Source organism: Talpa occidentalis, unplaced genomic scaffold, assembly GCF_014898055.3.
Source record: "Talpa occidentalis isolate TD23 unplaced genomic scaffold, MPIMG_talOcc4v2.1 talOcc4.2, whole genome shotgun sequence".
Taxonomy (NCBI): Eukaryota; Metazoa; Chordata; class Mammalia; order Eulipotyphla; family Talpidae; genus Talpa; species Talpa occidentalis.
In genome coordinates this window covers 17,405,023-17,430,597 of record NW_023602073.1, presented here as the reverse complement: position 1 = coordinate 17,430,597, position 25,575 = coordinate 17,405,023, and the positions used below count along the sequence as shown (strand labels likewise).

The 25,575-nt window shown below is 41.5% G+C and overlaps 3 protein-coding genes across 3 annotated transcripts; 2 read left to right on the top strand and 1 right to left on the bottom strand.

The window, feature by feature from the left end:
- Positions 1-9,875: 9,875 nt before the first annotated feature.
- On the top strand, positions 9,876-10,661 carry H1-2 (H1.2 linker histone, cluster member). Its single transcript, XM_037519032.2, has one exon. It carries the CDS (start codon positions 9,908-9,910, stop codon positions 10,547-10,549), a length of 642 nt encoding a protein of 213 aa, XP_037374929.1. The 5' UTR covers positions 9,876-9,907; the 3' UTR covers positions 10,550-10,661.
- Positions 10,662-19,301: 8,640 nt separating this feature from the next.
- LOC119251771 (histone H2A type 1-D) lies at positions 19,302-19,795 on the bottom strand. The gene has a single exon (XM_037519039.2). The coding sequence runs from the start codon at positions 19,755-19,757 to the stop codon at positions 19,365-19,367; it is 393 nt and encodes a 130-aa protein (XP_037374936.1). The 5' UTR covers positions 19,758-19,795; the 3' UTR covers positions 19,302-19,364.
- A 219-nt stretch (positions 19,796-20,014) lies between these two features.
- On the top strand, positions 20,015-20,511 carry LOC119251778 (histone H2B type 1-B). Its single transcript, XM_037519045.2, has one exon. The coding sequence runs from the start codon at positions 20,080-20,082 to the stop codon at positions 20,458-20,460; it is 381 nt and encodes a 126-aa protein (XP_037374942.1). The 5' UTR covers positions 20,015-20,079; the 3' UTR covers positions 20,461-20,511.
- The last annotated feature ends 5,064 nt before the right edge of the window (positions 20,512-25,575 follow it).

Below are 25,575 nucleotides of genomic sequence, written 5' to 3'. Positions count from 1 at the left end.
TTCACACTGCACCCTGCACCCTCAATGTCAATGATGGCTGAGACCTCTGAGTCCAGGGTTGATCTGATTCAACATCACCAAAGAGGCACACCCCCAGGCTTCTACTGAGTTGGGTGTTGGCAGTCACCTGGGGCTAGGTAATCTGAGCATTAGAAGGCCTCTTCCACAGATTTCTAACAAACCTGCCAGTTTTCAGTCCTGCCTATAGCCACGACCTCAGAGGTACCTGGTGTCTCAAAGGACTAAATCTTTTCTGGCCATTTAGCATTCATCCATCTCTCCTCCAGCTTCCAATATACTGTTGGCATCTCTCTTGAGTTGTTTCTTCTCCCATTCCTTTTATCATTGAAGGGCTACGCCTTCTTTGTGAAATCTTTTGCTGTCACTGGGTGAGTTTTGGAGAAGGAGCAGCGAGTGAGATGTGTTCAATAAGCATACTTAACTGCAAGTTTATTCCTTTAAATAATAGTAAAAAATATAATGAGCTTTGATAGTAGCAGGAATAAAGAGTGTTTGCTAGGAACCACACTAAACTTTATGCAAACTTTCTCTCATTTCATTGTCAAAACTATCTTGGTAGCAATGAATTTAGTCACATTGAAGAGATAAGCCTTAACAAGGAGCCAACAAGCAGTGTCCTGGAACCCCATCGTGTCCATAACTAATGAGGGTAACAGGGCTCCACAACTGTCTTGTCCCCTTGACAATTCCATTTCTTAGTGCAAATTTATATGGCTGCATTTCAAGACTGATTCCTTGTGCCTGGCCTTTTGTGAACTATGGCCTTACTCCAGCTCCTTTGAACCACAAATAGCTCATATGTTAAATGGGGGCAAAAATTTTGGATCACCAAATGATACTTTGTATGAATGATCTCTTACAACTGTTAACAGATATAGACATCACTAATGTATAGACTAACATATACATCACTAATGTATAGACATCACTAATTATAGCAGGTAATAATTACAGACCTGACAGATTAGAAATAAACTGTATATAGTACATTTTAATTTAGAGAGTCACTTATTTCCCATCAAATCTAATGATGGGTCAATGTCTAGTTTAGCTCGGAAAAGTTGAGGCGGATGCAATGACATTTCTTGTTACTAGTTATCTTTCTGCAGCCTGAGAATGTTTAAGAGAGCAAAAAGTTCTCCATATTTAATTTGTGTCGATGGAAACAGTCCACATATATTTTTTCATTACTAATGAGAAAAGCAACAGTCTAATCCTTCTCATTTTTGTACATCCTGGCTTTTTGTAAACTGTCACTTGTACCTGGTTTCTTGAGCATATGTATGTGTATGTGTGTTTCAATGACACATGAATTAGAATTAGCCTGCAAGGCAAAGTTCTATTGTAAAGCTACTTAAATCTCTGCCTCCATTTTCTCATTCATAAATAAGTGATAATAGCAGCTGTCTCATAAAATGATCTTTAGAATTAAATGAAAAATTTAAAAAACTGATCAAGGAACTTTCAACACAGTACCTGATATAAAATTATGACAAACCATGTTTATAATTATTATATAGCTTAATAAAATAGTAGCAATAACAATAATATTATTGTTATCAATGACATTGTTTATCTGAAGAGGTGCTCTCTCCCAGGTGACAGGTCAGTATCCTCAGATAGTGGCCTATAATGTGGTTATCTCACTATTAAATATTTAATAAAAAAAATTTTAAATATAAACCATATACAATCTCTCTAAATTCCTGGGGTTTTAGAACTAATTTGCTACTCACCTTAAAGGCCCAATTACAGTGGCTTCTCCAAGAGACTATTTCCATTCACTCATTCGGTAAATTGGCCATTTCTTCCTATGGTCTTTACCCCACACTATCTTGAGGCTAAAACATACCCGCCCCTTCTCTTCCCGGTGTTCCCCCTTGTATTTTAAACTGTAGGCTCTGATAATGATCTTTATCTCCCTTGCTGAATAATTGTTTAGGGGAGTGATTTAATCCACAAAAGTGACTTTCTTGTCCATTTGACATTTTATTTCTCTTTATTGAGGGTACTGACTTCAAAGGTCCTGGCCTCCAGCCTCACTACTTGACAGCTGTGGGTCCTTTCTCCAATTTCACAGCTTCTCAATCCTTTCATCGTGAATTATGGGTAATTATCACTTCTGTCCGTTAAAAGACTGTCTATGACAAAGGTAAGACAATGTCAAGTCAAAATGAGTAATGACACCCCGCAGCCTGATCAGCTGTCCCGCCAGTTTGGATTTGGCGCGCCACCTAGTGCCTATTGGCACAAACAACATCCTACTTCGTAAATACTTTGGGGCTGTGAAGCAAACCTTAATAACTGTTCTTTAGAAACTCAACTAGCGTTGGAAACATTAAGGCAGAAAAAAAAATCTTTATACTCACTTGTTCACCTAAAATTTAAAAAAATGACTACTTAACAATTGAGTTTTTAAAATTTAATTAATTCATTTGTTTTGTCTTCCCCAATGGCAAAGTAACAGTGAGGGAGGCTTTTCAACTCTTGAACTTTTGGACAAACTACCCTTCAGTCCAAACTACTTTGGGGTTTTTTCGGGGTGCATTTGTTACAATCAAGGTGCTAGATTGATTTTAGCATATGGCAAAGTTACAAAACCCTGAAATAGTTGTATCCCTATTAGCACATACTGTTTTCTAAATGAATTACCACTATTATATTACTGTCAACCTTGTCACAATTCATGCACCTAAACCAATAATTTCATGCTTCTGTTTGCTATTGGGAAAGAGCCTTTTCCAGTGTCATAATCTTAGCACAGCCATGTTCTCTTTTGTTATTTTCCTTCTCACTGTGGTGACTTTACTTTCAAAGGAGAAGTAATTTCATCTTTTAAAAGTTGCCATTGTAAAAGTGTCTAACGTCCACCTCTGTAAATGGACTGCCCTCTCCTGTTCAGGTCCAGCAGACCTTGTCTTCGCTAATACTATTAACTACAAATTTCTAGGTCTCAGCCTCCAAAATCTTCTTACTTTCTCATCTGCCAACCCAGCACAGTGCTAGGCCTATAGAAAGTGCTTATTAATTCCTTATGAAATGAATGAATCATCTAGCATGATTTTTCTGAACCTTTTAGACAAAAAACCAAGCCTTTGTTCCTCCCATGTGCTTGTCTGCCAGTGGATTTGCTGCAGTCTAAGGTCTTACCTGTGGTTTACCAGTTCATCATCCAGTAAATGGGAATAATAGTTTCTGTCCACCAAAAGACTGAAAATATTTAAATGTGTAACTAGAAGTCAATAATTAAATAAAAGGCCAGAGACTCAGTCTCCAAAGTAAACGTTGGTTAGTTCAGAGCGCCATCTAATGCCCATCATAACAAATAGCACAATGTATTGTAAACATCTTTGCTGGGGAATTGTGAGGTCCATAAGGATGTATTGACATTTACAAGGTGAAAACACCTTCTATCCACAACTCACAAAAAAAAAAAAAAAAAAAGAATTAGTAAGTAGATAAAAGTTGGCTTTTTTTTTAATTTTTTTTGCTTTTTTTTTAAAGATTTATTTATACAAATACTGGGTACAGTCAGAAGCACAGGAGGGTGAGAGAATTCACCAGAGCCAGAGTGGGGAACAGAACAGGCAGACTGACAAAATACACTGCTGAGGGGAGCAGTGGGCATGGCAGGAGAGGTCTGCACGCCATGTGGGACCTTCACCAATGGCCGGTGATCAAACCGGTGCTGCAGAGGCTGCGGGCAGCTTCGCAGCCCAGCACTCAACTGCTGCACCACCAGGAGAGGCCCAATTTTTTGCTTTTTATAAATAAAGGACAAAAGTTTCACCTTCGACTTCAGTTCATATTGTGTATGTGTTTAAGGGTACATGGATTATAATCAGTTGGCAAGGCTATTGTAGGGCAAATTTGAATTCTTAATCTCCATTTCCTTATTAGTGAAATGCCAATGATTTAATGGAAGTTATAGGATGGTGGTGAAAAGAATGAAATTGGTGCATATAATGCCTTCAGTTAACTGTAGTCTTTTTAGCATTACTGACATTCTCAAATCAACATTTGCAGATGTGGTCATTGCCTCCAGTCCTTGCCTCCTGCATACTGGTATCTGCATACTCTCAATGGCAGGTATGGCCATCTGGGAGAACTGGACACTCCTTTACTACTGAGCTCACTTAAACCTGCTTAAAGTATGTATGGAAATTTTTTTTTAATATTTTTACTCAAGACACGCATATACACGTGTTTACATACATATATGTATATACATACAATGTTATACTTATGATATGGCAGGTACTATCTTAAGAAGTATATCAATATGAACTCATTAATTGTCATAACCTATGAAATAGGTATTATTAGTGCCACTTTATAGATGAGAAAACTGAGGTATAGAGAAGTTAATTAGCTTGCCCGAGATTGTACAGCTGGAAAATGGCAAGGCTACATTTGAATCCAGGGATTATAGTTTCTGAGTCAGTCTTTTGTATTTTTCCTGGATTATTCTACACAATTAAGAGGAAGTACTCTACCATTAGCCATGAAAAGTGTAAGAAATCTATATTTTAACAGAGGCATAACTATATACCCTTAGGTAAGCTAACCTAATAAGAATTTTGTTCCAATCAAAAGATACTGTTTAATTTAAGCAGGTTTAAGTGAGCTCAGTAGTAAAAATTATAGGGTAAAGGAGTGCCCAGTTCTCCCAGATGGCCATACCTACCATTGAGAGTATGCAGATACCAGTATGCAGGAGGCAAAGACTGAAAGACTATGAGAGTGTAACCATCATCTTTTCTCACTGAGTGGTGAGCAAGAAATGAGATCTAAGCGCAGCAATTTGGGGGTACATTCTGAGTGACAGTGATGGACCTGGATTATGCACACACCACTCCCCAACACAACTTCATGCATGCACAGTCACTCATGCATATGAGCATACACATGCTCATGTGTTTACATACACACGCACACACACACACACCCTCCCTTCTCTGATGGTCCAGTTCCTTTTCTTGTTAGACTTTTCTTAGGTTAGTACCCAGATTCTGTGACATTTCAGAGGTGGCCAGGGGAACACCACCCATAATTAGAACTAGTGAACCAATTTGTTGAAAGTGGTTTATTGTCACCCATCCTCTAAAATATGGAGAATACCAGCTACTTCAGAATCACCCCTAAATGGAAAGGTCCCATTGTATGCGGGACTACTGGAAATAAAACTCCAATTACAGCCTACTGTGTGCTCAGCCCACTCCCGGGAAATATATGCAGACTCTATCTAATTGAACCTTCACCCTTTCCTAAGGGAGGTGTTATTCCTGGAAGAGGAAATGAAAGTTAGAGAAGGCTGAGTTCTTGGCAGGGCCACCCAGCTTGTCAGTGGAGGAGTTGATATTGGATGGTTTCACTTATATGCGGACTATAGAGAAACCAAACAAAGGGTCGGGTCTGGAAAAAAGACAAAACTAGCAAGCTGACCATAGAACTGAGGAATTCTCAGCAGGGGTCAGGGCAGGAGGGGGTCAAAAGCCTTCACTGCACTAACAGCTCCACTGTGTTTTACCTGCAGGCAACTTTACGAGTCTCAGATTAACCTGGGGTTGCCAGGAATAAGAACTCTCAGTTCATCTTACATCATTTACATATATATGTATATAATATGTGTGTACATATATATCCATGTATATATAAGCTTACAGTGTACAAGATGTATGTATACATTGTATGTGTGACATGTTTTATAGTACATAGATATTACATACATCATGAATATTATAGATACAAATATATAGTATATAATAAAAATGAATATATATTTATAACCTATCAGCTATATATTAATTATATGGTTCTAAATGAATGTAATTGATTTTATAAAATTTAATAAATATTATCAAAGATGAATATTATTACTAAATTACTTAATTAAATATTCAGTTTTAATTTCTAAAGCAGTTCATATCTCTCTCTACATGTAACCTACATGAGTAAAACTTTTGGAGACCCATGCTAAGTCTGAGGCATGTAAAGTGGTCCTGAAATCTGAAAGCTTTCTGGCTTTCCAAACTGCACTGGGAAGTGCTTGAAGGTAAAGTTTTACCCAGCACATGAACAGCTGAATTTCTTTATTCTTCTGTTCTCTCAGGGTTTGTGTCTTTCCCATGAGACTCATCACACTGAATGAGTTGTGCATGTCTCTGTTGGACTCACCAGGTACAAATTTCTTGAGAGGAGACACTTTGCTTGGCTAACCACTATTTAATGATCTCCTGGTGTGTTGTGTTTAATGGGTATTCAGCAAGCATGTGAAATGCTAATGCATGGATTAGCAGTGGACTAGGACTCAAAAAGCTATTTGTGTTAATGAATCTATCAAACCTCCTTTGTCCATATTCCTTCCAAAATAGCCATTGTGAGGCTCTATACTTATTCTGATAAACTATTGCCTAATAAATGTTTGCATCTTGTGCTTTATAATTGCATTCATCATAGACCAAGACTAGGAAGGTGTAAAAAGGAATATATTCTTAGTATGGATAAATACTTTCCTTCTGGGTAAGTTTAACTTTTTGAAACTGTTGAAGCCATCTAAAAAAGAGCTTGAACAGCATGGCTAGTGTCCTGAATTCTTCATATGGTTCTAAAAGCAATTCCAAAATGTGCAATACATATATTTTGCCATGAGTCACTGTGTTTGTGATACTCTCTGCATTTTTAAGCTCCTGCTCTGAGTGCTGTACTGCTATGTTCCTTTTTGGTTTCCCCAAGATGCTTTGGCAGTAAGTCAAGGAATATAGCTATGGACGCTTTAATCTCAGGCCTTGAGTTACCCACAGGCTGTTGGAGGGGACATTTTGGCTCAGGACTAATTGCCTAAATGTTGGCCATTTGCCTGCAGAGATTGAAAACAGAAAAGTTGCCCTGAATGATGTGAAAGAAAGGTTTGTTAGGAAATACATGGACTGGAGCATTTACAATTTTATTTAGGCTTCAGATCTCTTGTTCTTTTCACATGTTTCTTCGCAGGCTCCCCATTTTGTCGATCTGGTCATGGATCGAAGCACTGATGCTTTGCCAGTGAAGCACTTGCTATTATTAGCTTCATTCTTTGGTGAGTCAGGAAAAAAGAGGTTTCAATCACTCCTAGTTAGAGCCTGTAACAAAGGTTATTAATATTAGATTTGCTGCCTACTAAAGCAGACAGACCCTATTCTGGCCATGATAGAATAAGAAAGTGAAAGAACACTCAACTGTCAGTCCCCTTCTGCATCCTTCTACCTGTCCCAGCAACTCCTGTCAGTCTCCTTTGTGTGGGTCTCGCTGTTCCTCCAGCTCCTGGACAGTCTTTTGACTTGACATTCTGTTCTGCTTATTTAACTTTGTCTACCAGCTCCAGACCTGAACACCATGAAGCAAAATTAGCCAATGCTTCACATTCAGGATTTGTGTCAATAGAAGATATATGATATATTGCATTGTAATATTTAACCATGTCCTCAATTTACTGCTGGTTATCTTGAGTCTGTTAATTTTGAGTCACACTTCTCATCTGAATTTTCCCTTGGAGCTAATTTTTAATAGGCTTTTAACAAACGTTTGTTCAATCTTATTTCAAATCATGAGACTTCTAGGGACATTTACCATATCTATGGTTAAAAGTTTTGTATCTTTCAATTTTTAGAAGTGTCTAAAGTCTGATTCATAGCTGTTACGATAAACTAGTTAACCAAGTGTTGAAGCATAATTTTCAGACAATTAAAATGACTCTCATACAAGTATTATATAGAGCTAGTGCATGGGCCAAAGAATGACTAAAGTCATTAATGAGGGAGCCAGGAGATTGAAAAAGCCAGGTCAAAGCAGAATAAGAGGTATTGAAATTTGTATATAGTCCAGGAAAGAAAGAATACTAGAAGGCTGAAAAGTCAGATACAAAACTGCTTTATGTCCTAATGTCCTTCTCGACAATGCAATCACAACTTTTGGAATTACCTTTTCTACTGGAAAGAATTCATTTGCACAAGTGAACTTTCAATGTTACGTACTCTGAAGGAAATGTAGAGTCCACGCAGTTGAAGATCTGGGATAGGGGGTGTCTCACTGCACACAGAATTAGAACAAAGTGGCATGCTATTTTATTTTTATTTACCTAAACATATTAGTATGATGAAGGTGCTTTAGTTGTCTGTACACTTTCAATCATTTCTGAGATCTCCCATACCCAAAGTCACACTGATGGATGACAGGTCTAAAGTGGTTTTCTATTGCTGCTAACTCATCCATTACTAATCGTATTAGGCTGTTAATTCCCAGTAGTAGACACAGTTTCCAAATGTTGAATGACTGTTATTCAATGAAACCATGGTGTTATCCTTATTCTAAAAGAAGGTACCTCCTTTGAACTTAATTTGTATAACACATTTTGACTACCACAACATGAGTCGCATCTTTAATGCATCTTTTCATGAAGACACACATTTGAATGGGAATTACTGGTGAGATGGACCACTTCCTCTGTCACAAACTATAAATCGACGATTATATGAAATGTTATGAGCAGAATGTTTATTCAGCCTTTTCTCTCAAGAAAAGAACTGCAATTGCTTAGGACCAAAGGGTAAAATACGAAGTACAAACTAAGTAGTTAAGCAAACTTGGGGATAGAATACATATGGCCATCTTTAGAGGAAATGAGAAATGATCTCACCAACCAAAAGCGGTATCATAATGTATATATTCTAGCACTTTTTCTCTTTTTGTTGAAAATTTTGCCATCAAATTTTTTTCTATTAAAGATCTCTGACTATAATTCCTTTTTGAAGTCTTAAAAGATATAAGCTAATGTCAGTTACTTTATTTCCATCACTATCTTTGCGTTCCCATTTCCAAAGTGCCCTTCTCTACTATGACATGTTAGGTTTTGTTACTGGAAAAAAGCAAGAATTTTCATGTGCTGAAATTCATCTCTTTAGGGCAGCGCGCAAAAATAAATAAATAAACGCTTGTTTTCTCTGACAACGGATCATCTGCATGTCTCCCGTTGCCAAGTCTTTGGAGGGTTCTTTGCAGACTTAGGAGGTCTCCCTTCTTCTCTAATTATCCCTATTCTTTGGGGCCAGACCCCCTGCCTTGCACAACCCAGAGGGGAACCCGTGAGCTTTTTAAAAACAGCCCAATTTCTCGCCTGTGGAGAAGTGAAGAGTGCCCCGCCCCCAACTATGAAAAGAAGGATTTGACAGTTTCAGTGACTTCAAATCAAAGATTTAAGTCTCAAAGCGCCCACCATCCAGGACCCCCGCCAAGGCTCACGAACCCACACCCAAGCTGTCCTAAGTGCTTTGGACCGGCCCGGGAATCCTCGTCCCAGTCCACAGTTCCTGCGTGTCTGTACGCAGAATTCACAGAGGACCTGTGTTACTTCCTTTGCGAAGAAACAGAATTGCCGTGAAAATTTAGGAGAAAAACATTTCAGTTTTGCCCCCAAAAGAAGGGAAGCATGTACCCTACCACCCCTGAGAAAAAGAACTTTCAGGGGCAAAGGAGCGAATAGGTAATTTAGAAGAAAAACAGAAAGTGGTCTCCAAGTGCCCTGGACTTCCCTTGGAGTTGGGGGAATTGGGGACGCCTGGGCGCTTTGTCTTTGCAGTTGCAGAAAAATTAAATGGAGAACACGAAGCCTGAGGCTTCTCGGATCCTTTCCCGACCAAACGCGGGTGATTTCGTGCGGGGCATTTTCATATTTTTCCCCTTTTGTGAAGTGGAACAAACACAACTTGGGCGCACCGCGGCGGCTCGGAGCCTGCCAGCCAGGCGGGCGAGCGGAGCACCAATCAGCGCGCGCCTGCGCTCTATATATACGGCGCCCGGCCCGCGCAGCACATCGGCGTTTCGCCACTTGCACCCGAGTCCAGACTTCGACATGTCGGAGACCGCTCCCGCCGCTCCCGCCGCCGCGCCCCCCGCGGAGAAGGCCCCGGTGAAGAAGAAGGCGACCAAGAAGCCGGCCGGGGCGCGCCGCAAGGCGTCCGGGCCCCCGGTGTCCGAGCTCATCACCAAGGCTGTCGCCGCCTCCAAGGAGCGCAGCGGCGTGTCCCTGGCCGCGCTCAAGAAGGCGCTGGCGGCCGCGGGCTACGACGTGGAGAAGAACAACAGCCGCATCAAGCTCGGCCTCAAGAGCCTGGTGAGCAAGGGCACCCTGGTGCAGACCAAGGGCACCGGCGCCTCGGGCTCCTTCAAGCTCAACAAGAAGGCGGCCTCCGGGGACGCCAAGCCCAAGGCCAAGAAGGCGGGCGGCGCGGCCAAGCCCAAGAAGGCTGCTGGGGCGGCTAAGAAGGCTAAGAAGCCCGCGGGGGCGGCCACGCCCAAGAAGGCGGTGAAGAAGACCCCAAAGAAAGCCAAGAAGCCGGCGGGGGCTGTGGCCAAGAAAGTAGCCAAGAGTCCAAAGAAGGCGAAGGCTGCCAAGCCCAAGAAGGCTGCCAAGAGCGCGGCTAAGGCAGTGAAGCCCAAGGCCGCCAAGCCCAAGGTTGCCAAGCCCAAGAAGGCGGCATCCAAAAAGAAGTAGGCTGCCAAAACGCTTGCTTCTAAAACCCAAAAAGGCTCTTTTCAGAGCCACCACTCTCTCAAGAAAAAGAGCTTAACACGCATTATATAATTCTGCCCTCCTTTGCAAGAGCCCTTTCGAGCTTTGCGAAAATAAGCGGGGCCGTCTGCCACGGGGAATGGCGCCAAACACCCCGGAAAGGGCAGACCGGCGTCTCGGCCCCCGGCGCGCCCTGCAGCTCGCCCTTCGCCCTGCGGGGCTCCGGGCGGGCGCAGCGGGGCGCTGGCGGCGTCTGTGGACTGGGGCCGTCTGCCCGCCCCGCCCCGCGCTGGGAATGGCAGAAACTCACTAGTGAAACCAGCCAGTTCTTTGGGATCCCGATTGGACTGAAGACTCATTTCAAAAGTCCCGCCTCGCTGGCGGGTTGGCCGGCTCGTGCAGCCCGTCACTCCCAGCCTGTGCGCAATTGGTGAGTGGCAGGGCCCCTGTCGTCTCTGCTACACTCCTGTTTTGCTTCTGTTGAGTTTTGGTCCTTTTCTCTCCAGACTTTAGTGTACGGCGTGTGTTTAATATTTAACGTTTTTCAAAATCAGGTTGCTAGTCTCGGCGTTAGGATCCCGTCCGGGGTGGGGGTGGGGGTGGCAAGTGGGTGCGGCCCTCTGCCCTGTTTTGTTTTTTTTCTATTAATTCCCCTTTGCTTTGGCAGCAACAGCAAAACTCACTTTAAAGCAGCTGCAGCAGCAGCAAGGAAACTTACAGCCAAGGAGAGACTAGATCCCAGGGATCCTGTATCGGGCAGCTTTGGAGTAAAGTACGGGTTTGAAAACGCAAACACAACTTTAGTCGGCCATTTTGTCCTGGCAGGCGGGTCACTAGTGCTCCATTTAGAAAAACTGAAACATTCAGGGTGCTTGAAATGCCTTGTTCATTCCAAATGTTTCTACACGAGAACAGGGGACTGATAATGCGTTTGGGTGAAGGTGATGTCTAATAAAGGGCTTCAGTTTCCATTCGTAGCGCTGTCAGTGCGTTCTTCATTTCACTGTTTCTCCGGGATAGAGGAAGTCCAGCGTCCTGTTTTTGATCCTGGCGGACACAGATTTTCTTGAAACAGGTTCTAGGGGATTCCTAAGACCTGGAGTTCCATCCCTGCGCGGCGCCCACCCCCTCAGCTGAACTGAGAAAGTTTAATCTTCGTATTTTTCAGAATCAGGAATTGAAAAAGCTTCTTTGAGAAAACAACATCCAAAAAGAAAGGCACTAGCTCCATGGTTTCTTCAGTAATTTGTCGTGAAATTTACAGTAAAAGTCCTGTGTTTGCTGTTTAATATAGGGGAGCCATCTTCCCACTCCCCAAGACCATTTATAACTTCTATTTCTACCTCTTAATCCCCGCCCCACCCCAACCTGAGGTGCCTTCTTTATGATCATATGCGATGCCTCCTTTATAATAAGCTAAATTCCATAGGTAAGTGAACTAGTTCTTGGTTTTCTACTTTCTTCTTTTGGTCTTTGGTCATTTCTACGATGAAATCTCAATTTTAAGTATGTTAAATATATTTACAGTTCTGTCTTCAATGTTGAGAATACACGATCCATTGTAGATAATCAAATAATTGAATATTCAATAAGCAGATTTTATAATGTAACTTTAATAGCTGATACAGCTAATTCTCTCTTACCTTTCTTTTTCAGAATTTCCTGGTTATTTTTTGTTCAATTAGTTTTGTTTTTCCTTATGTACTTTAAGATACTTCCCTCTCCCTACCATGCCCCTTCCATCCCTGCTCCTTAATTTAAAAACCCATACCACCCTATTGGTAGTTTTATTGGGAGTGTATCATATTTAGAAATTTATTTGGGGAGATGCATTTTCTTACGAAAATTTTATACTTTTCAATTTGTTCATATATTGTATACCTGTTGAGGATATTTTAATTTTTCTCCAAATATGTCTTCATATTTTTTATTACCTTTATTCCCAGATATCCTATCCTATCCTCTGTGTTGCTGCTGGAAATCGCCACCTATGAGATTTTAGATTCCTTGAGCCACTAGCCCTTAAAGTGTACTTTCAAGATGCTCAGTTAATTAAGGGATCTATGCATGAGTGAACTAATAATTTCTAGAACAGTGTTGTTAATAGCCACATATGGAAGGAAAAATGAAATAGGAGGTGAAATCATTTCCTAATATAATTCATGAACCCAATATACCCCAAATATTATGATTCAACACAAAATAAGTGCAAAAATGCTTGAGATTAAATTTAACATCTTTTTTTTGTTTCTCATGAAGTCTTTGCAATATGTGTGTCTTTTGCATATACAGCTTATATCTCTGTTTCCACTAGCCCATTTCGAGAGTTCAATTAAAGTGTATTTGGCTCTTGGACAACATGAAGAATGAAACTAAAATGCCCTGTGATCTCAAATAGGCTGGTGTTCATCTTTGGTTTAAAATTTGCTAACCAGTATGTCTTAATAGCCACTGTCATCTGTGGAGTGACATTTCAGCAAGGAAGGTCTCTGAAAAAGGAATGGTTGTTGATTGGTCCAGAGATCACTAGGCCAATATGAACCTATTAAAATTTTTCTGTTCAAAAACTGCAATTTAGTTACAGAAACTGGAGTGTACTGATGGTAAGGGCTGGGAGTTGCCTTCTTAGACACTGTGTAGGAGAAACCAAGAGATCTGGTGGAGAAAAAGACTAGAATGGAGCCAACGTGCAGAGAACAGCGGAGAGCTGCAATGTCTGGGGCCTGACATCTCCCTAGTTACTGGTTCTTTGAACCATCTGCATGTCTGCCACTGCGGCTGCCTTATTAATTCAGATTGGGCCAAGCTACAAAATGACTAAGACTCTCCCAATGTACTCACAATTATGGTGAGAGCGCCATGCATACTCTAGAATCCCTTTCTCCTTCAGATATTTTCAAGTCCACCCATCTGGTTGATTTTTGCACCAAAGCTAAGCATTAGACAGTGGTAGAATCAAACTAAGCAAAGAGAGGTGATTTTCTAATTTTCCCTCAAACTTTGGGATGTCAATTTATAGGAAGTACAATTGATCCCAAGTTGAATGTGTCCTGCAAATATATTTGCATAGATTAAGCATGTCCTTTGCTTTCAAATGAAAAGTAGTTCTAAAAATCTAATATATAAAAATCTGTTAATTTTGCCGAGGCTTTAGTGTTCAAGAATGTTTTCTCAGTGTTGTCCATATTTTTTAATTTTATTCCATTACCTCACAATTGTTCAGATCATTGACTGGCTTTCGTCTGAGTCGTTCATTTGACTTGAAACATTAACCATGTTAGGAAACTATCTTTGTCTCAATTATATTTAGTTCATGAAACCTGCATTTTACTTTGACATTAACATCTCAACATTTGACATTTCTACATCTCATTTATTATAAAATATGACAATAGCAATAACATTAAAATAATTGCCCCAACATGGCTCATTAGGCAAAATGGCAACGAATACTGCATAAGCTAAATTGTTGACTGATAATTCAACCATGAAATTCATAAAATGTCTGTGTATGATCAAAGTATAACAGAAATTAAAGGCTGCTAGGAATGCATGATTTGAATCTTTTCTGTATAGACACAGGAAAAGCTCTAATATCATTTCTTCTATGCCTGGGGAAATGTGGAAAGTAACTTTGTGGTTGAAATCCATGCCAGAGATGAACAGGTCCAGTGCAAGACTGGATTACACCATTAGAGGATTTCAGAAGGGAACAGGGATTTAGGGCAGAAAGGTAGCAATAACAGCATTGGGTTAGCTTTTCTTTGAGCACTAATTTAGAATGTGGCAAACACTGCTGCTAACTGCTTTACATCTTTTCAAACACATTCTGGATATAGCACTTTTGAGATGGTGCAACCATTACTGAAAATTTGATCATTACTGAGAATTGGTGATTTAGGGATATAGCTAACTCCTGATCAGAGATCCAATATAATTATTCTCTCTATACTAGTGCTATTCCTCAGAAATGTGAGTCAATTATGCAATTCAAAATTTTCCAGTAGCCACCTTTTTAAAATTTTCCAGTAGCCACATTTTTAAAAATAAAAAATAAATCTATTGTAATATTTTAGTTTCTATGATCAAATTATTATTTCAATGAGTAACCTAATGTAAAGTATTAATGAGATTTAAAATTACTTTTTTTCATGCTACGTCTTTAAGATCTAGTGTGTATTTTACACATAAAGCACATCATAATTTGGTCTAGCTCTGTATTAAGTGTTTAATAGTCAGGCATTGCTAGTAGCCTTGTGCGGGGCAGCTCTGTAGTAAATGCTATGGAGAAGACACAAGCAAATACTTGCTCTGGAGCAAAATCCAGAGATTTCCAAGGAAAGGATTATTCTGGCCTGGTTCTGAGGTCTAGACAGCATCTCTAAGACCTGATGCTTCTTAGGGTCCTTTTACCTTTGTCTCATGTTGGGCCTCTAACAGGAGGCCTCTGATAACAGAATTTAACCAGCCTCCCCTCTGAGGCTGTCCTACTGCTGTGACTTAGTAGCCACCCAAGACAAAATTAGATCTGTTCATTCATGCCTTTTCCATCAATCTCATTGAAGAGAAGACATTTAGAGTGTGGGCTTATGAATAGAGACAGTGAGAAAACATGTCCTTTCAGAAAGTTACGAGAATTGCATATAAGTCAGGCCAATCAGTTCACATGGTACTTGACCAATGGAAAACTATTAATGTCAGCTATTGTACTCACTTTTCTAATGAATCCATGATTTTAGTTTCTGTGATGGAACCCTCTGTAAAGGAAGTGGATAATCAGTACAGAACAGACATATAACACCCCACAAAGTTATCCCAGGGAGTTCACCTTGATGGCGAAAGTGTTCAACTTGCTCAGAGTAGACTTTGTATCCTCCCCCAAGATTTTTCCTGCTGGTATCTCTCTGAGCTTGGTTCTATCATCCAAAGCATCAAGCAAAGTAAGAGTCTATCTCAGGCCAGAAAACTGTCCAGGGCCAGTGATTCTAAACCCCTAGTTTGCTCTGCTAAGGCTTTTTAGAAGAGTAGAGGGACAGAGAAGACCATATAGAATGTGGAAAAGCATAGCCAGTATCCACAGTCGGATATACCTTACCTTGAGGCTAACAAAACTCAAATGTCTGGCCCCCTAACCCCAAGGCCTTAGGAAGGCCCCTACTAGTATTTCTACATGGTCTCTTAAAATTCTAATTTTATTTAAATAATAACTTGTTAAAACTTATTTCTTCTCTAGTTTGTCTTCTAATATAATTCACCTTTTCTCTGATTATGTTGGGATCCTACTGGGCATATCTGGGATTTGAATAAGAAAAAATTTCGTTAAATATATATTTAGTTAGGGGTTGAAATGTATAATGTGGTTGGCAGACGTGTTCATATATAACTCAATTGTTGCTAAGAATGACTTCAAGGAAAAGTATGCTCACTGACAGGTTCATCTGGATTCTGAGCAAGATGATGCAGGATTAGATGTCATATGATGACATCTATGTATTTGTTGGGGAGGAGAGAAAATGTTCCCCTTTGCATTCTTTTTGGGGTACTCAATTAACATCAGATAGATTAGTGGGAGAAAAAAAATCAATTATATCTGGTCAGGGATTCAACATAGATAATATCCAACATAAGTGAGTAAAAATGGGCTATCTTGAGCTCAGGAATGGGATAGGGGCAGGCCTGGGACTTCAAAGAGAGGGGAGAGGGGCCACATCTTGAGAAGGGTGACTCAGGACGAAGACCAGTTGCTCTGTAATTAGATGTTTGCCCATATACAAAAGTTTTTGAGATAGAAAATTTATTTCTAGTAATAGCCCTACTTCTGGGTAATACCCCCAATACTTATTCTTCTAAGTAGTTTAAGGGAATGGTATATTTTCCTCTTGTATGCTACAGGGTCTCAGTTGACCTCAGCTGGAATAGTGTGCATGCCAAAGTGACCCGTCTAAGGAACCATATCCTCAACATTTTAAGGAAGGCCTATTTGAACATCTTAGGGAGGCCTATCCTTCATGTTCACAGCACTCAGCACTGGGAATGAATGGTTAGGAAAGAACCAAGATTTGAAATGTCCAGAACCGTTACAGGGGAAGGGAGAGGGGCATTCTAGATACCCCAAAGCTGCCTGCTCTAAATAGGTTCTGCCACCCACCACATCAAGACAAAACATATAAGACCTTTAATGGAAAGGAACTTTAACACCATTAGTGTGCAATACAGAAAAGACAAAGAATATAGTTGCAAAATCAAGCACCCAAAGTTACCCATCCCCTCGTGGGTAAATGTCCCGTCAAACAGGGTTGGCCCAAAGCAAGGCCGAAAAGCTTTACCTTCTGGTGGGTACCCACAGAAAAGGGTCAGAAAGAGCCAGACAAGTCTGGAAGGAAAAGAGAAAAACCAAAATCAAGATAAAAGCTGCCATAGTTAACCTCCCCATGGGTCTCTTACCCACATCTCTCCGAACCAGTCCAGGACCAAAAAGCCAGCGCAGCTTCTTCACGTCTCTTTGCTCCATGTGCCTCCTCCTTGCTTCCTTTTCTCTTCTCCAGCTTCTCCCTGCTCAGCTCCACCCTCCCTTGGGTGGGGCACAGAAACAGGTAGCTCCCCTTTTCCTGGGGACCACCCTGTTACAAAACCAGAAGCCAAATTGCAAAGAAGTTTTCCAATTTTTACAACTCACATGTCAAAACATATTGACAGATTTCCCAAATTTGAAAACAATCCAAAAAATTCACTTCACATTAAAACAAATTGTGATCAGCTGTAAATTCTCTACCCACTACCTGAAATGACAAAAATATTTTACTTGAAGATGGAGTATGTAAAGTTATAGAAAAATATATTACAATACAAAAGTTAATAAAACATGATTTTATCTGAATTTTGTGACTATAATTCATTTTGAAAACTTAGAACTTGTTGACTTGTTTTCTGCTACATTTACTTTATACCCAGTTTTATATTTGCAATTTTCTGTTGTTTTAGGTGCAGCTCATTAAGCTTTAAGCTTAGAAAACCGATATATATATATCTCGTCAGTTAATTATACTACATTTAGAAAATTAAAAAAATAAACACCTTAAATTTGTACTTTTATGTCGAGGTTACGGGGTAAAACAGCTCTGTAATTCCTATCCTTTATTCTCTAAACCTCATTGATAGTGAGTGGAACTTGGACATTGTTCTGCAAAACGTTGTGCCTGTTTTGAGTACAGAGGTCATTTTCTTCTGAGCTACAATTCCACGTAAAGTGAAACCACAATATAGTAGGGCTATGGGGTAATATACGTATAGTGGCGCTTATTTTATATTTAGTTGTGAATTACGTAAGCACAAACAATATGTATCAGAGGATTTTTGTACTTAAGAGACATAGCTAGCATGAAATGTAGCATCTTAAATTTAAAAACCACAATACCCCAAATGCTTAATTTACTCTGTACCCTCAGGGGTTACTGTTACCTCATTGATAACCTGTGGTTACTGTTACCTCATTGATAACCTGTCAAGTTACAACTGCTTTCAAGTGAAATTGTGGGTGGCTCTGAAAAGAGCCTTTTTTCAAGTACAAGGCAAATGTGTTTGTTTTACGCGCGCTCCCCGCGGATGCGGCGCGCCAGCTGGATGTCCTTGGGCATGATGGTGACGCGCTTGGCGTGGATGGCGCACAGGTTGGTGTCCTCGAACAGCCCCACCAGGTAGGCCTCGCACGCCTCCTGCAGCGCCATCACGGCCGAGCTCTGGAAGCGCAGGTCGGTCTTGAAGTCCTGCGCGATCTCGCGCACCAGCCGCTGGAACGGCAGCTTGCGGATCAGCAGCTCCGTGGACTTCTGGTAGCGGCGGATCTCGCGCAGCGCCACGGTGCCCGGCCGGTAGCGGTGGGGCTTCTTCACGCCGCCCGTGGCCGGCGCGCTCTTGCGGGCCGCCTTGGTGGCCAGCTGCTTGCGCGGCGCCTTGCCGCCGGTGGACTTGCGAGCGGTCTGCTTGGTACGAGCCATCTGGAAACACTGCAGACGTAGTAGTAGTCTGTGGCAAGAGAAGCAAAGTCGCCCTTAAATATAGTTAGAAGCATTCTGATTGGGTTGATAATTTTTCAAAAGTCCCGCGCGATAAAACTATTGGCTGAAGTCTGACCCTGTCTGATTGGTTCATTACTAGACAATCCTATTGGACGAATTACACCGTCCACCCTTATTTATTTTTTTTTTTGGTAACTGGAAACTGAAGGAATTTCAACTGCTGTTTCATTGTTAAGTAGTGTGCATAACGAGCTATTCCCGGACCAAGGTAAGCATGACTTCTGATTCAGTAATTTTGAGTGAGGCCTGATTCTTGATGAACTCATAATTACTGATCGTGGTCGTCTGCACAGCAAATTGGAATGTTTCCAGTATACTGGGATTCCTTTTAATTAAATCTGGAACCCACTGGACTGGCACCTCCAGCTCTTTGACCTTTTGTATTTCAAAACCTATTTTTCTTTCTTGGAAACTATATAGTGGGACATGGTAGAACACACCGAACTTAGAATGTTCGCACATTTATTAGACTAAGTGGCTAAGGTGGTATTCTAATTCAAAATGACCAACCGGGGCCTTTTGTTACCCTGAAACAAAAACTGCCTTGCTACTTTTTATCTTGGTGCTAGTGTGACGTTCCTGCACCGCCTCCTTTCAGCTATTAGATTTACTTTGTATTAAATACCTATTACAAACAAGCAGTGATCAACAGCTTTCCTTGTGACCGTGTGGATGGCTCTGAAAAGAGCCTTTGGTAGTTGAGATAATGCTCAGTCGTAGGTTTACTTGCCCTTGGCCTTGTGGTGGCTCTCGGTCTTCTTGGGCAGCAGCACGGCCTGGATGTTGGGGAGGACGCCGCCCTGCGCGATGGTCACCTTGCCCAGCAGCTTGTTGAGCTCCTCGTCGTTGCGGATGGCCAGCTGCAGGTGGCGCGGGATGATGCGCGTCTTCTTGTTGTCGCGCGCCGCGTTGCCCGCCAGCTCCAGGATCTCGGCCGTCAGGTACTCCAGCACCGCGGCCAGGTACACCGGCGCGCCGGCGCCCACCCGCTCGGAGTAGTTGCCCTTGCGCAGCAGGCGGTGCACGCGGCCCACGGGGAACTGCAGCCCCGCCCGCGAGGAGCGAGTCTTGGCCTTTGCGCGAGCTTTGCCACCCTGTTTCCCTCGTCCAGACATAGCTGCTACTTGATAGCTAAAAAACGAAATTTGTGCTTTCTGCTGTCTCCAAAAGCCTTTTTATACACAGTGCCGGGATACACCAGTAAGCTCTCTGATTGGTCAAACTCTTTTGCGTTCTAGCCAATAGGAAAACAGAATGTGAAGCCCTTATTTACATATACCTCTCCCCTTACCCAACGCTGCCTAAAGTTATCCAATCAGAAGCATCAGATCTTGATTCCTTATTTGCATTGACGAAGTATATATTTGGACTGTGACTTCTTCATGTCACCCTTTTCTGTACACAAGTTGTCATTGTGTCTATCTCTTAATAAAAATCATGCCTGAGCCCTCCAAATCGGCTCCGGCTCCTAAAAAAGGATCTAAAAAAGCCATCACCAAGGCTCAGAAAAAAGATGGCAAGAAGCGCAAGCGCAGCCGCAAGGAGAGCTACTCCATCTACGTATACAAGGTGCTGAAGCAGGTGCACCCCGACACGGGCATCTCGTCCAAGGCCATGGGCATCATGAACTCGTTCGTCAACGACATCTTCGAGCGCATCGCGGGCGAGGCGTCCCGCCTGGCGCACTACAACAAGCGCTCGACCATCACGTCGCGGGAGATCCAGACGGCCGTGCGCCTGCTGCTGCCCGGGGAGCTGGCCAAGCACGCCGTGTCCGAGGGCACCAAGGCCGTCACCAAGTACACCAGCTCCAAGTAAATGCCTCTGTAGGCAATGATTGATTCAAAGGCTCTTTTCAGAGCCACCTACTGTGTTACAAGAGAGCTGTATAACTGCCTTTTCTTAGCGGAGTAACTGGAAGACCCTATACTACCAGTGTTATTATGTTGGGCCGGGCCGGGCCGGGCCGGGCCGGGCCGGGCACTTTCTCCCGGATCCTGAGCTCTTAATTGCTAAAAATAATGGGTTTACAGTGAAATCGCCACTGTTCCTGTGGGCACTTCTCTGGGGGTATATACTATATCAGCTCTTTTTGCACAAGCGATCCCTCTAATTTCCTAATAAAATTGCTTACGGATGACAACAGTGAGTTTAAAGTCCTTTCAATGTTCTTGCATCTCAGAAAGCAGGGCTCCGATTTCCTGGGTAATTCACCTTTTGAAGGGAGGGAAGAATGATCCTGCACCTCTGGCCGTGACAAAGGGTTTGAATTTCCCGCCCTTGGACATCTAGCGCCACCTCCTGGCTGAGTGGGAGAATCCCCTTTGGAGAGGAGAAAGATTTATTTACTGCTTTTTCTTTGTATTTTTTCCCCCAAACCTGGGGACTCCAAAAATACTCGCATAACAAGAAAGACAGGTTGAGGCAAAAGAGTGGGGACAAGTCTAAATCGGGTTAGGGAGAGGTGAAGGAGATCAACATATATGGACTGCCTATTACAAAGGAGTAAAGGTTTTCCTTTGGTTTATGAGCATCTGTGGAGGTGACAAAGATATCTTTGGATGAATAAAATTTAAAGTAGAATTCCTCATAGAGGAATATTTTAAGAGAAAATTTAAAGCATATTTTTCCAGATCCCACTTTGAAATATTATGATGCATATGGCATCATATCCAAAAATAAAGTGTGAAAGCAAGGCTTGTCTTTAAAATTATACGTATTTTATAGATTGTAAAAAGACACACTGCCTCCAGGCAGGGTCGAATTCAGGCCACGGTTTAAGAAATCACTGAAGTTGAGGTTCTTCCCTGGAAGAGATCTGGATAGTAGTATTAGAGCTAAAGTCATTGACTTAAGTCTTCTGAGCTACCTGAGAAACTCTTACCATTGCCTGAACGACCAAAAAGAGTGAAGACTTCTCAGACTTAGAGTCATTACAGAAATAGTAGTCTATCCCTGTGGCGGAACAAGTTATTTCACAGCATGTAGTTTCTGAGTCTTCCTCAACTCTCCTTTATCCCATTTACTCTAGAATGTACAGTTATGTAAACTCTCCACGTATGTAATTATATTTGTTCATTTTTTCCTACTGATCTGTGTGATAATTGTTTGCTCCATCCACCCAAGAAGAACCTAGAAGGTAGTAAAGGTAAATTCCCCATCGGCCTCTACAGCTGCTATAACAAAAATAGTGTAGATTGAGGCGCTTAAACAATAAAGTTATTCTCATAGTTTTAAAAGCTCAGAAGTCCAACAAGATCAAGGCATTTAAAGGTTCTGTGTCTGGTGCAAGCCAGTTTCCTCATTCTTCTTGCTGTGTTCTTACAGGGAGAAAGGGGCAAGCAAGCTCTCTGTGGTGTCTTATAGAGTTACTAATCCCATTCATGAGGGCAGAGCCCACTTGGGTATCTGTTCTACCTAATCACCTACCAGAAGCCCCACCTGATGCCATCACATTGGGCATTAGTGTTTCAACATACGTTTTGGGGGGGTATGAACATTCTATTCATCACACCAAGTTACAAAAAATACATAGGATTTATGCTATATATATTGTTTTTTACTACATATTCCTAAAGTGCCTCCTTCAATGAATGTTTACACGCTAATCAATACTGTTTTGCAGACTTGTACAAATTCCCTTTGAACAGTGGATAGATATTGTCAGTCTTTTAAATCATTTCGCACCTGAGACATGGGCAATAAAATCTTCCTTGTGCCCCAAGGGAACAAGTCTTTTACTTCTTCACTTTTTATTACCTCTAGGCCCAACCCCATTATCTTGTCAATTCTTTACACATTTGTTTGTCTTTTGTAATAAATGAATTATCTGGTGAGCAACCGGATCTCTTGAGTTTTGTGAGCTGCTCTAAAAATGTAATTGAACATAAGAAGGCATTTATGGGAATCTCTAACCCGCAGTCAGGTGTCAGATGCCCAGAAAATAGCTTTCTACATATGCAAATTAAGGATGCAGTTTCTGATTTCCTATTGGGTAGTTAATGATAGCCAGTAGGAAAATTTCACACAGCCTACCTTGGTTACTATAGATGATTCTGGGTTTATGACTGGCCTAAGAAGTAGAGAACAGTCTGCGATGTTATGCCCTTGTAGAATCTGTTCTCGATCTGGGCAGATAGTGTGAAAATTGAGTTGAAATCTGGAACACTGCTTGTTGGTGTGGGGAAGTCAACACACACACACATTGCACTGGGCTGAAGGAAATCTACACAAGAACAAAAATATACAAATTGTAATTATTTTTTTACATGTAGACGGGAGTTTTCACAAGAAAAATTACCCACAAAAACAGTTACTTGAGTGCTTATAAACTGAATTGGACAAACTAGTAAATTGTAACAAGGCAAAGGGGTTGAGCTATGGTTTAACAAGGTTAGCTTGTACAGATTACTCTCAGCCCCACCTTTCCATCTTTCAGGTATAGGGAAGACATTTTTCACATGGGAATTTCATCTCATGCTTTTAAGGAAAAGAAAGAAGCTGATATTCTATTGTAGCCACTGATTTTCAGGTAAATTTTCTTTTTAATTGTTAATATGATAGAGCAATATATTCTAGGGTGGTGTCTTCCAGGCTTCTTCAACAATAACCTCATTGCTAGTTTTCCCTCAAGTATATTGAAGTCACATTATAGTTTTGTGATTTATAAGCAGACATGTTTTTCTCATCATACAGACCAATGGGCATCAGATTGTCTTACTTTCACTGCTCCTGAAGTTTGAATTGTTACTGGGGGAACAACTACTGTTCCTATCCTATTTATATGTAAGAGTTTATCCCCTTTATCTCCCTACCCAACCTCTGTCTTGTACATATTTGTCAAAGTGAAGTACCTAGAATTTACTGATTTTGAGAACTTGCTGACAAGATTTCATCATCAAACCATTTTCACAGTGTATGCCAAATGCCCATTGAATTGCAAGACTCAGGGTGACTAGATTTATTCTCATCCGTGGTTCAATGGAATTTAGATTCTTGATATTGTGACCATCTCAATCCTGCTTCTGGCTTTTTGAAGTAGGTTTTAATCTTGACTTTGTAAGGGAGTAAAACTCTACACTGCAAAAAAATTTTTCTGCAAAAAGTTTATTTTATGGGAGGGGCGCTAAAGACTGGCTAGAATTTACAGTCTATGTTTATACTTTCTCTGTAAGGACCTCTCCCTGGAAGCCCTACTCTTTTCAATGGAGAAGGGAGTGTGGGGTCAATCTCTCCAAAAGGGTCAGCTAGACATTCCTCAATAGGCCAAGAGTAGTCTTTTAGTCATCCTAGTGTGGGAACTAGAGGTCAATGGAGGCACTGTGAGCCTCTCAATGTCTATGACCATCATTTTAAAAAGACCAATTGTTTTGAGTTGAGAGCAGTGAGGGCCCTGAAGGGTAAGAGAATCTTCTGTTGTTGCCCAAATACTTTGCCCTCCCCAAATTTAAAAACAAATCATCATGTCCTAAGCTTCTGCTCATTTTATAATTGGAATATTTATTTCCTCTGACTTTTATGACCTGGAAGAATGTAGTTTGGAATCTCTTCCAGTTCTAGGTTTATCAGTAAACATGTTCTCTGAGAATCTCATTTTTGTCAGTAAAGATGAGGCCACTCCCTTCTTATCTGTCATGTGAAGTCTCTTTTCATTGTCCTTCATGTTCCAGCTCCCAAAACACGGAACAAATATTTCTCACCTGCTCCATTATTCTTTAAAATTTATAATCATGTAAAATCTGCATACATAAGGGATGATTTATTTTGCCATCTCCATGCCCCCAAAACAGAACTATATTTGCATACCTGTTATTTGTTTCCCTAGTAATTGCCATAACTGACTTTTCCCTTTCTCCCTTCAACCTTCCTTGTCTTAGTTAAACTATTTAGGATGGCATCTACTGCCACCTGGGTGAGATACTCAGTCATACTGTTTCTCTCCCGTGTATACAAGACACATATGTGTTACTTTTAGGCTTCTTTTTGGCTTTATTTCTCTTATCAACCTGTCTGATGCTAGATTATTTGCCTGCCTAGAAGAACCCTGAGGGGAATGGAGTGATTTCCTTTGCACCTCAACAGCTTCTATTTTACCTAGCCCTCTAGACACCCAGTGCTCCATCCAAAATGTTTTACAGCTTGATCAGGAAATGAGAATATTTCTACTTTGGGGGCCCTTGACTTCACATTTCCCAGCTTTGAATGCCTCTGGCTTTTTTGGGGAAGTGTTTATTCTTCCTACTTCGTACCTCCTTCAGGTCTGAACTGAAATTGTTACAGGACAGGGAGAGGGGCAACCCAAACCCTGCAAACCTGCCTATTTTAAATGGGTTCTGCCATCCGCCGCATCAACACAAAACATATGAGACTTTAATGGGAAGGAACTTTAATGAAACTAGGAAACAAAACAGGAAAGGCAAAGAGTCTAGTTTCTAAATGAAGCACCCAAAGTTACCCGTCCCCTCATGGGTAAATGTCCATCTATATAGGATCGGTCCAGAGCAAGGCCTCAAAGCCTGCCACAAGTCTAAAGCATCTTCCAGTGGGGACCCACAGAAAAGGGTCAGAAACAACCAAACAAGCCCGGAAGGAAAAGAGCAAAATCAAAATCAAGATAAAAGCTGCCATTGTCACCTTCCCACGGGTCTCACCCACATCTGTGTCACCCAGTCCACGACCAAAAGACAAGCGCAGTTTCTTCATGTGTCTCTAGGCTCCACGCACCTCCTCCAGGTCTCCTGGCTCCATCCTGCTTCCTTCCTTCCTCAGTCTCCTCTGCAGCCTCTTTTCCTGCTCAGCTCCACCCTCCATTTGGGTGGGGCAGGGAACCTGGAACCTCCCCTTTTCCTGGGGACCACCCTGTTACAAAATGACACTCTCCTGGTGACATTTCCCCTGCCCATCTCTGTGTCACATAATCTCCTTCCTTCCTTT

Bases quoted from the DNA above. Each gene is read 5' to 3' on its own strand.
- LOC119251778 (XM_037519045.2), top strand. From the start codon at position 20,080: ATGCCTGAGCCCTCCAAATCGGCTCCGGCTCCTAAAAAAGGATCTAAA.
- H1-2 (XM_037519032.2), top strand. From the start codon at position 9,908: ATGTCGGAGACCGCTCCCGCCGCTCCCGCCGCCGCGCCCCCCGCGGAG.
- LOC119251771 (XM_037519039.2), bottom strand. From the start codon at position 19,757: ATGTCTGGACGAGGGAAACAGGGTGGCAAAGCTCGCGCAAAGGCCAAG.